The sequence below is a fragment of the Chiloscyllium punctatum genome, chromosome 40, assembly GCF_047496795.1.
Source record: "Chiloscyllium punctatum isolate Juve2018m chromosome 40, sChiPun1.3, whole genome shotgun sequence".
Lineage (NCBI taxonomy): Eukaryota > Metazoa > Chordata > Chondrichthyes > Orectolobiformes > Hemiscylliidae > Chiloscyllium > Chiloscyllium punctatum.
Genome location: NC_092778.1, coordinates 36,175,521 through 36,187,927, shown reverse-complemented (window position 1 = coordinate 36,187,927; position 12,407 = coordinate 36,175,521). Strand labels below are relative to the sequence as shown.

The following is a 12,407-nucleotide window of genomic DNA, read 5'->3' as shown; positions in this document are numbered from 1 at the left end:
AACATTTGCATCTCGTACTCTTTAAGTGGCCACAGTTATCAGATGTATTTCCCATTGTCTGCTCGGCAGTCACCAAATCACCTATGAGCCAGACATAACTGCAGAATTATTACAACGGCATTATTTATCCATTTCAAGCTATTATATTTCTCTCAAAGATGTGATTCATAACTTGTGACGAATTGGGACAATACTATTGAACAACTTTTAAAAATTGGGCAAAGAAAATTGTGATCAATAGCTCACAGGAAATTAGGGATACGCCATGAGTGATAACTCAGTGAATCATGGATATTTTTTCTATCCTGAGGGCCATCAATTTCGGGACCTACTGTCATTCAGATCAGATCTTCTTTGCATGTCCTCTCATGCTTCATTTTCATGGAAACATGGTTTTGACAATGGAATATCTTCAGCTGGATGAGGATGGGGTCACCTGACATAAATGTGTCAAATGTTCTTCAGGGGATAATGCTGTTAACACAGCCATAACTGGAGCCCTATTAAACATCTCTTTCACTTCCAAAGGGAAAACACTTCACAGGGAATCTGTGCCCATTTCCACATGGGGGATAAGCTATTAAGAAAGTAATATTTGAATCCGAAAAAAAAAAGGTTTCAGCAAAGAAAAACAGTCCCAGATTCTGTTCAGCCAAATAATGGATGAAATGGGATATGACAATCCTGTCAAGCAAGCAGCAGCTGAGGTTACCTGTGAAGCAAGATTTTTTTACATTTCTCCTACCATGCCCCCTTCATGAACTGAACTGTTTCATTTATCCAACCCCACCATCAAACCCCTTACTAGGACAGCTTGTGTCTGCTGTTGGAAGCAGTTACTTTAGAAACTGTAAAATTAATTATATTGTAACTCTTTCTTTGCAGGAGCTGATGGTCAATTTCCCATTGAAAGAGGTACAGTCCACCCTGACTCAACAATCAGGCCCTAGCAATAGCTATCCATATGCAGAGATTAAACTGGGAGATTTAACGTCCCAAAGGATAACACAACTTCAGCTTGATCAGGTATGAAAGGATTGTGTATGCATGTTCAATATCACTGCTTACAGCTGTAAGCCACTTAAGGTTTTGAAGCAAATGGGTAAATGTCACATCTGTTCTTCCCTCAAAGCTTGCATATTTTCTACAAGAAATTAAGGGCATAAATAATAGAAGCAGGAATGGCCATTTGACCCTTTGAGCCTGCTTTTCCCGTCAATAAAGTCATGGGTCATTTTCAACTTCAACTTCATTTTCCATTAATTCCTTCAGTACCCAGAAAATATGTTCACCTCTATCTTGGTTATCCTCAACAACAGAGCATCCAAGCAGCTTTCTTTGGTAGAGAATTTCAAAGGTTCATGAAGAAATGTCTCATTATCTCAGTTCGATATAACAGATCACGTGAACTAGGACTGAGATTTTCTGGAATATTCAGACTAGGGAAGCATTTTCTTAGCAATTACCTTATCATGCCCCTGAAAGATTTTATATGTTTCATTTTGATCATCTCTGATTCTTCTAAATTACAAAGAATATAGGCCTAGTCTAATTAAAAGAATGGATTTTTGAAGAAGGATGGTGCATAACTAGATGTGAACCTCATACTTTAACAACTGCAAGGTGATTAATATGCTTCAAAGGAAGATACTTCCCCACACTAATGCCAGCTATGCAGGACTAACATCCACAATAGGAAGACCATTTTGGAGGAGAATTTCCACAGATTCTACTTTTTATTGACATAAGCTAAATGGAAGATCACAGAAATCCTGGATAGCGGTATAATCACCACTTATCCAGGATTTCTGCAGTTCTGCGACTTGACGCTGGGACTATGCAATCTCCCCCAGCAAGGTGCAAGCCCATTCCTGCAGTGTGTGTGGATCATGGAATTACCCTGAGTTTAATGTAACCAAAACACTGAATAATAAAGCAAAAGAAGGACATAATCACATTCCCGTCAACATATATATCTTGATGAGTTAGGACGTCTGGAGATAAATTCACAACTCACAAGCTAATTAATCTGATATACTTGAGCTGGCTCACTCAAAATGCAGTTGTGCTAAGTCTCTTTAACTTTGACTTTGTAAGCTCTTCATTCTCATTTAACTATCCAACTCCTTTTTCAAGACATTTCAGATTCCAATAACTTGAGTTAAAATGTTTCACCCCATCGCTACTCTTGATCTTTTATCAATGACTTTAAATACATGAATTCTGTAAAGTCCATTTCTTTTTCTTAAAAAAAAAGACATTTCTTTAAATGATTCTGACTGTGCAAAGGGATGGCTGCCATTTTAAAATTGACGTTTACCGGAACACTTTGAGTTGTATATAGTGTTGCTTTACCCTAGAACAGTCAGAACAAAAGCAGACACCGCAGAACTTAGAGTCATAGAGATGTACAGCACGGAAACAGACCCTTGGGTCCAGCTCATCCATGCCGACTAGATATCTCAACCCAATCTAGTCCCATATGCTAGCACCTGGCCCATATCCCTCCAAACCCTTCTTATTCATATACCCATCCAGATGCCTTTTAAATGTTGCAATTGTGCTAGTTTCCACCACTGTGTCTGACAGCTAATTCCATGCACGTACAACCCTCTGCATGAAAAAAGTTGCCTCTTAGGTCTCTTTTATATCTTTCCCCTCTCACCGTAACCCTATGCCCTCTAGTTCAGGACTCCCCCACACCAGGCAAAAAAACCTTGTCTATTTATCCTATCCATGCCCCTCATGATTTTTTAAACTTCTATAAGGTCACCCCTCAGCTTCCGACGCTCCAGGGAAAATAGCCCTAGCCTTTTCAACCTTTCCCTATAGCTCAAATCTTCCAACACTGGCAACATCCTGGTCAATCTTTTCTGAACTCTTTCAAGTTTCACAACATCTTTCTGATAGGAAGGAGACCAGAAATGTATGCAATATTCCAACAGTGGCCCAACCAATGTCCTGTACAGCCACAACATGACCTCCCACCTCCTGTACATAATATTCTGACCAATAAAGGAAAGCATACCAAATGCCTTCTTCACTATCCTATCTACCTACAACTCCACTTTCAAGGAGCCATGAAACTGCACTCCAAGGTCTCTTTGTTCAGCAACACTCCCTAGGACCTTTACCATTAAGTGTATAAGTCCTGCTAAGATTTGCTTTCCCAAAATGCAGCACCTCACATTTATCTAAATTAAACTCCATCTGCCACTTCTCAGCCCATTGGCCCATCTGATCAAGATCCTGTTGTAATCTGAGGTAACCTTCTTCGCTGTCCAGTACACCTCCAATTTTGGTGTCATCTGCAAACTTACTAACTGTACCCCTTATGCTCACATCCAAATCATTTATACAAATGATGAAAAGTAATGGATCCTTGTGGCACTCCACTGGTCACAGGCCTCCAGTCTGAAAAACAACCCTCCACCACCACCCTCTGTCTTCTAACTTTGAGCCAGTTCTGTATCCAAATGGCTAGTTCTCCCTATAGATCATATAGATCATATCTTCTGCTCTGCCCTCATCAATCCTCTTTGTTACTTCTTCAAAAAAACTCAATCTAAAGTGTATGAGACATGATTTCCCATCATAAAGCCATGTTGGCTATCCCTAATCAGTCCTTGCCTTTCCAAATACATGTACATCCTGTCCCTCAGGATTCCCTCCAACAACTTGCCCACCACCGACATCAGGCTCACTGGTCTAGAGATTCCTGGCTTGCTCTTACCACCTTTCTTAAGCAGTGGCACCACAATAGCCAACCTCCAGTCTTCCAGCACCTCACCTGTGACTATCGATGATACAAATATCTCAGTAAGAGGCCTAGCAATCACTTCCCTAGCTCCCCACGGAGTTCTAGGGTACACCTGATCAGGTCCTGGGGATTTATCCACTTTTATGTGTTTCAAGACCTCCAGCACTTCCTCCTGTGAAATATGGACATTTTTCAAGCTGTCACCATCTATTTCCCTACATACTATATCTTCCATGTCCTTTTCCACAGTAAATACTGATGCAAAATTGGCCTGAGCTACGAGGCAAACTGCTTGACAGCATGTTTTGACTGGCTCCTGACCAAATGACCATGACGTCTGAGGAGCCAGTTCAGCAAAGAACCACCCAACTGGCAAAAAGAAAGTATTAAAAAAAACTGTGTGTGTCTCTCTCTCCTTTGTAAAGGTACTCAAAAGCATCCAATCACATCTAGTTGGATTCTACTTACCTTTCTCTGAAAGAAAACCCTGTTGAAGGAGAAATAAAACTCTTTCAGAGAACAGTGAGAGGTTAAATTCTCAATGAGTGAATGAAAGAGAGTGTTGGTGTCAACAGCAAAACTGAAAGAAACAACTCGTGCAATCTTGTGGTCCTATTGAACTGTGGCTGATTTCTTTTTACCTTTTTCCACCTTTAATATCCATGTCTCGTCTGCCTTTGTGAGTTTGTATGTTTGTGAAGGGGGAGGGGGATCTTAAGAAAGTAGAGATTAAGTTAGTGCTATAAATGAGCAATTCATATTTCTTAATTGTCATTGGTTAAAGGCAGTTAAGTCATAATAAACTTTGACAAAGGGTCAGTTAGACTCAAAACATCAGCTCTTTTCTCTCCTTACAGATGCTGCCAGACCTGCTGAGACTTGCCAGCATTTTCTCTTTTGAATTCATAATAAACAGTCATTTTCTTGTTCAGTCCAGAAACCTAGTCAGCATTCACTTTTAACCTGAGTTCTTCAGTCAGGTAATTGGGGACTTTGGATAATTTGACTGAATTTTTTTCACATTGGTGACAATTCCAGGAACACTGATTTTCAGCACACTACCTCAGCCAATTGTGGCACTCCTGGTTACTGGTTTTGGCACTTGCCAAAGTAAATAGTTTTCCTCTCTCTAATCTTTCAAAGGGTCTTATATCATTTTGAAAATCATTATTAGGTAATCACTTAACATTCTCTGCTCCAAGGAGAACAGTCCTAACTTTTCCAATTTTTCATTATAACTCATGAGTCCTCATCACTGTAACATCCTGATAAAGGCTCAAAAGTAACACATTCCCATAGACCCATTTTCCAGCTAAAGTTAACACCTTCATCAGGGAAGGAGAGAAATTTGAAAAGCAATGTTAGTGTTACCCTTTCAGGTATGATCTGTAGCGGGTATAAAGGGAGTTGAAGTTCAGACCAGATTGACTGTCCTCTGCCTGTTCTTATTTAAATAAAGAACAGTCTGAGTCTGCTGTAACCATCTGATCTGTTCCCCTACAGGCTTTGGAAATGTGTCGTGTCACAGCCATGCATGTGGAGTCCATGCTGCTGGCTCGAGAGAAGAGGCTGACCCTCCCACCGAGTGAGATTACCTTGCTGTGATTGACACTAAATCATTGCGCAATTGCACCCATTGTGGAAGGAACTGATACTGGAAATGTCAGACTCACTATTTCATCACAGGCTGCGAGACAAGACCACAGATAAAGATGCTACCTGCTACCAATTGATACATTGGAAGGAGCCAGATACAAAACCATAAGACCATAAGACATAGGAGTGGAAGCAAGGCCATTCGGCCCATCGAGTCCACTCCGCCATTTAATCATGGCCGACAGGCGTTTCAATTCCACTTACCCACACACTCCGCGTAGCCCTTACTTCTTTGCGAGAACAAGAATTTATCTATCTCTGCCTTGAAGATATTTAACATCCCGGCCTCAACTGTGCTCCGTGACAACAAATTCCACAGGCCCACCACTCTCTGGCTGAAGAACTGTCTCCTCATTTCCGTTCTAAATGGATACTCTCTACTTTTACGGCTTTGCCCATGGGTCCTAGTCTCCCCGCCCAATGGAAACAAATTCCCAGCATCCACCCTTTCTAAGCCATGCATTATCTTGTCAATTTCTATTAGATCTCTCAACCTTCTGAACTCTAATGAATACAATCCCAGGATCCTCAGCCAATTATCATATGTTAGGCCTACCATTCCAAGGATCATCCATGTGAATCTCTGCTGGACATGCTCCAGTGTCAGTATACCCTTCCTGAGGTAAGACCCAAAATTGAACACAGTATTTTAAATGGGACCTAACTAGAGCTTTATAAAGTTTCAGAAGCACGTTGCTGCTTTTACATTCCAACCCTTTTGGGATAAATGACAATATAAAACATAGACTGATGTGTACTAGTTAGTGATCATCTAACAAGCTGATAAACCCATACAGGTAGAGCTTCTGTTTGATAACAGAGCTAGCTTCCTGAAAAAACACCAAATGAAAGTGCTTGTAAACCCTTGTAGTATCCCAGCCTGTTATTGGCCACTATTATGTCACCATTCTAGCCATGGATATGAGATTCCCCAACTGTACACAAGACTATTGCTGAAGTCAGCCACATGGCTTCAACCAGTTAAATAGCTCAGGACATGGCTTCAACCAGCTTAACTAGCTCAGAACAACCTCCCACTGAAGCTCACTACCTGAAGGAAACATGTCCCAGTCAGTAAGTATGTAAATCAGCAACAGTATAACAATGCTACAGATCTTCAATTATGGCAGCTCAGTGGTGGCTCCCGGGACATGGATTTGATTCAAGCCTAGGATGACTGACTTTGTCTGTGTGGGTTTCCTCCGGGTGCTCTAGTTTCCTCCCACTGTCCAAAGATGTGCAGATTAGGCGAATTGGTCATGCGAAATTGCCCACAGTGTTTAGGGATGTCAAGGTTCGGTGCATTAGTCATGGGAAATGTAGAGTAATAGAGTAGGGGAATGGGTCCGGGTGGGATACTTTTCGGAGGGTCAGTATGGACTTGTTGGGCTGAATGGCCTATTCCCACACTGTAGGGATTCTATGATTCTATTGGTAAACATTTGAGTTCATTCCAACTACTTAGCAGACTCAGCTAAGACTCATTCTCCATTAATACCCTTCTTAATCCGGTCGGCAGGCACGTACATTGCAACATGGACTTCCTTATTCCTTGCTCATATGGGCACACCCATTTTGTTTCCTTTAGCTTGCAGTTGCAATTATTATTTTTATTGGAACATAATTTCCAATTTTATTAATCCAGTACTAGATATAACATTCCATTAGCTTTTGAGATTGTTTTCTGCAACTCTTCCTGAAGCTTTAATAATCTTATGTACTTGCCTCACTATATTTCTTTGGACCTTCACTGTCTGCAGCTTTTTAGCATTCATAAAGTACTCACAGCCTTTGAATAAAGTACTCTGTTTTATCTTTTTTAGGAACATAGGAACAGGAGGCAGCCATTCAACTCTTCACCACTTAATACAATCGTGACCAATCATCCACTTCAATGCCTTTTTCCAACACTATCCACATATCCCTTTGTGTCACTACAGATTGAACCTCCACAGACGTCTGAGATTGAGAATTCCAAAGATTTAAAATTCCCTGAGTAAAATATTCCTTCTCTCACTCCTAAGAGGTTTCATCCTTATTTTAAAATCGTGTCTCCTGCTTCTAAGCTCCCCAACTAGAGGAAACATTATACCTGCATTTACTCTGTCTGACCCTGTAAATAGCCTATCAGATTTAATGAGTTCACCTTTCTTTCTTTAGTGAATACAGGCCTACTTTCTCCAATCTCTCTTCATAGGACAGTCCTACCAACCTGGGAACAAATCTGGTGAACGTTCATTGCATTCTCTTTATAGTAGTAATATCCTTCCTGAGGTAAAGGAACCAAAACTGAACACAATACTCCTAAGTACAATATAAGGTTCTGTGCAATAGATGCAATACTTCTCTACTCCTGTACTCAAATTCTTTTGCGATCTAAAGTAGATGACCAAATGTTTGGCTACAATGAAATCTATTTGCCAGTCCTGCCCATTCAGGTAATCTGTTAATAGCTTCCTAATTTTTCAATTGTATTGATACTGTTTAAGGAGATTTTGTAATGCAGTGAGTAGTCTCTGAAAACTCTGGATTCTAGTCTCATCACAGGACTTGGGGACCAAGGAAGGTGTATTCACAATGCAGCCAAACAGGTTGATCATTGACCTGCAAATCCTTACAACTCCTGTGAATACTGTAGAAGGCGGTGAATGAGAGATTCCAGTTCAGCCGTGTGATGGAATGAAAGTCTCGACCATTAAAGTTTGGAAGAAGATTTGTAGCTCGGGTGCTCGTTGTTGTGGTTCTGTTCGCCGAGCTGGGAATTTGTGTTGCAAACGTTTCATCCCCTGTCTAGGTGACATCCTCAGTGCTTGGGAGCCTCCTGTGAAGCGCTTCTGTGATCTTTCCTCCGGCATTTATAGTGGCTTGTCTCTGTCGCTTCCGGTTGTCAGTTCCAGCTGTCCGCTGCAGTGGCCGGTATATTGGGTCCAGGTCGATGTGTTTGTTGATAGAATCTGTGGATGAGTTTGGCAGAGAACAGCCAGGGAATTCCTAGAGGCATGGCACTCATCCACAGATTCTATCAACAAACACATCGACCTGGACCCAATATACCAGCCACTGCAGCGGACAGCTGCCACTATAAATGCCGGAGGAAAGATCACAGAAGCGCTTCACAGGAGGCTCCCAAGCACTGAGGATGTCACCTAGACAGGGGACGAAACGTTTGCAACACAAATTCCCAGCTCGGCGAACACAATCTCTACCATTACTATCCATAGCTCCAGACTGCAACAAGAATGTAAAAGTCTCTGTTGCCTCAGTAACTCAGACTGCCTGAGTGATCTGTAACACACAGCTACACGGTTTAAAAAGTTCTTAGCTTTGTGTCACTGGCAAATTTTGATATGTGTCTTTCCATCCGATTGCCTAGATCACAAAGAGGTACAATGAATAGACAAAGCATCAACACAGATCTATGTAGGATAGTTGTAATTTTGCTTATTTTAAAGTGGCTCTGATATCATTAATAATTACCATAATTAAGGGAACAATCCTGTCATCACAATTCCTATATGTCACTGAGTGTATTTTGTCACACCTTTAGCAAAGGAAAGCAGACAGCATTCTTTTTTAACACAAACCCCTCTAAATCTTGCACTCAAAGATCACACAGACAAAATATTTAAATATTATTGTTGAACTTTGTATTGTTAGAATTTCTTCAACTGTCAAATTGATGTTGTGAAAAGTGCAATAAATACAAACTCTCTTTAAAAGAGAAATTTTGAAAATATTCAATACTGTTGGATATCATTTTGCAATCTTTGTTTATGAGCTGTTGTATCTGTATATTTGCATCCAGTTTTTTAAGAACTGTAGGAATTTTGGTGCTTGTATTTATTCAGTAAATGTTATATATTTTTATAAAACTATAATTGGATCAGCTGTTTTATTCATTTCTGCTGTTTCTCTTTGAGAACATAATGTCTTACAATGTTTTATTGCCCTTTTCCTTCAGAAACCCTTCATTTCCAACCATTGAGTTAATGGATCTTTTGGTATGTTAATTTGAAACAATTTTTCTTAATTGTTTAAATATTAATATGGTTTGGGGTAATATTTCCCTTTTCATCATTTTTTTAAAGTTCTGTTCTTTGTGCGTTTGGCCCGATTATCCCAACACCCGTTCCACAATTTCCAGAAACAAAAACAGAAATTACTGGAAAATCTCAACAGGTCTGGCAGCATGTGTGCAAAGTAGTAAGCGCTGTAGAAGGGTCATTGGACCCGAGATATTAACTCAGATTCCTCTCGACAGATGCTGCCAAACCTATGTTTTACTGGAAATTTCTGCTTTTGTTTCTGATTTCCAACATCTGCAGTTCTTTCAGGTATTTTCACTCATACTTTCCAGAAGCATTTCCTTGTTTCAGACATCTATCGCCTTAAAATAAAGAAAATAAAATGTGAATACCATGTGATTCTTCACGGAATGATGAATTTCTTTGATTACATTGCTCAGTTTCCTACGTTGCTGCATATAGGGAGTGGAGACCAAATGGTCAGCTTCTGTTCATATAATTGTGCCTCGACGGTGGCATGTTCTCTTACAAGTAGAACCATACAATGGTTACAACACTAAAGGAGGGCATTCAGCCAACTCTGTTCATGCCAGACCATTGCTAGAGCAACTCAGTTAGTCTCATTCCTCTGTCCTTTCCTCACCTTACCTGTTTTATTTTTCTCATCAGATTATTAAGTCCTATTTGAAACTACAACTAACCCTGCCTTCATTCGTCAGCATTACATTCCAGGTCGTAACTCTTACTGCATAATAAAGGATTTTTTTTCTCATGTTGCTTCTGATCCGTTTGCCAATCACTTAAAATCAATGTTCTTCCATTTTAAAAAAAGGTTTCTCCTGATTTACTCTGGCCCCGCTTGACTTTGAATACCTCAATCAAATTTTCTCTCACTGTTTTCTGAAGGAGCACCCAGCTTTCCCTGATCTATCCTCGAAATTGAAGTCCCTTATCCAGAAACATTCTCACTCTGCATTGTCTTTCACATCCTTCCTAAACTTGGAGGTGCCAGTATTGGACTGGGGTAGACAAAGTTAAAAGTACTTCCAAATAAACCTGTTGGACTATAACCTGGTGTTACGTGAGTTTTAACTTCATCCTTCCTAAACTAAATTCTCCTGAAGTTTATCACTATCCTTCTCAACATTCGCAACATTCTCAAGTTCTGTGTGATCTTCACATTTAGAATTGTGCCATATTCACCCAAGTCTGCATCATTAATGCATATCATGAAAAATAGTGGTATTATTAATGACTCTAGAGAACACCACTATTTATCTTACTCCAGTGAAGGAAAAGAGTACCAACAATAGGAATTCTTATGTACAGGACATGTTTCAGAATTTTAAACAGGCTGAAATCTGTTACTGAGAGGGAAAGTGTAGAGCATATATTTTAAACCACATTCTGTTTACATTTAAAAAAAATTCAAGTAGAAAAATTTTATTCAATCATGCAATGTGTTGAAATGATATTGGCATCTTGGGGAACATACAGCATCGATTCACCATAATGATGCAAAGAGAGATTATTTCATCTGACTAGAAAGATACGCCCTTACTTTTGGAATGATGTCCCTTTAAAAGATCAGCATGCAAATGAGCAGAGAACCATATGACCATAGGGCACAGGCTCCCATTCTGCAGCACTTGAGGGAAAGGCTATGTCTGGATATTATTCTGTATCAGATTTATGTGTGAATAAATTCACTGGAGATCTTCAAATGAATGGAATCCATGTATTTCATTTGTATTGGTTTCAATAACATGAATATGGAGCACAATTGGGTTCTTTTAAACTTCAAAAGCAACAGAAAGAGAAATAAGCTTTACAAGTTTGAAGGCCAAGTGAAGCAGTCGCAAATAAAACATAACATCAATACAAGAGGTTCCCACATTACAGAAAACAGACAAAAGTAAGATTTCGGAGTTGGCCAGGTTTGTGCAGGCAGACAGCTAAATCCAACCTGCCCCACCTTAAAATTATTTCAAATTTGAAGGGCCACTGGGAGTCAACCCATCATTGTACTAAGAAAGAAATACACCAAAATTTAAACAAAACAAAGTGGACTGATTCAAGAACAATGCAGAGGCAACACAACAAGCTCTAAAACAAATTTCAAAGCAAAAGCTAAAAAAAACCTCAAAGTACACAGAAACTTACATGTTAAATATAAAAAGTGAAAAGACAAAAGAACAGAAAAATGGGCACCAAATCTCCAGTATAAATTGGAAATCCATTGATGTACTATTTGAGTTCAAGCTTTTTAAACAAAAAATACTGCTATTCTTCATAGTCTAAGCAGCTCTGATGCCCCTTAAATAAGGTATGAAAATGCTCATGTGGGAATGAGAGGTTATACAGTGTCAATGCCACAGGCTTATCTGAAGAGCACCGGAATGATCCATCAAAGAAATAGAATGTGTTAGATGATCAACTACATGTAAGAGTCAATTTTTGAATTTATTACTTAGATTTGACACTGTACAGCCAAAAGCAATAAACATCAATCAATAAATGTGTTAGTAGTTATTGTAATAAGGGCAAATGTGCAACTTTTCAAAGGGCGAACTGTCAGAACAGATAATGGAGTTGGTGATTGTCTCAATTTTAAAAATTCATTTTTTAAAAATCACAGCATCGATTCAATACTGGCAGAAGATACAAGGCCATTTCATTGGAACAACAGTACCTGACAGCATAGACACTACTAAAAAAACTAAGCTGTGTGACAAATATGGTCAATTGCACTTACCACAAAGCTGTCCTGCATTTCAAGGTCTGTGTAAGATGTGCGATACTAAACTATACTGGGCCCACTTATGCATGAAATCTAACTCCAAAGATGCAGCCAGAGACCACAAAAGGCAGAACCAGCCAGAAAAAAATGTGTATCGACAGCAGCATGGAATGTGTCAGAGACCTATACAAATATTAGCCGATACACAAAATTCATATTAAAACAG

The 12,407-nt window shown here is 39.6% G+C and overlaps 1 protein-coding gene across 1 annotated transcript in view; it reads left to right on the top strand.

The window, feature by feature from the left end:
• Nucleotides 1–8,187, top strand: part of myo15aa (myosin XVAa) — a 147,904-nt gene extending 139,717 nt beyond the window's left edge. The window contains 3 exon segments of the mRNA XM_072560280.1: nt 886–1,026; nt 5,264–6,038; nt 7,240–8,187. Of these exon segments, the coding sequence (XP_072416381.1) occupies nt 886–1,026; nt 5,264–5,365 (243 nt within the window). The 3' untranslated portion in view covers nt 5,366–6,038; nt 7,240–8,187.
• Nucleotides 8,188–12,407: the final 4,220 nt, after the last annotated feature.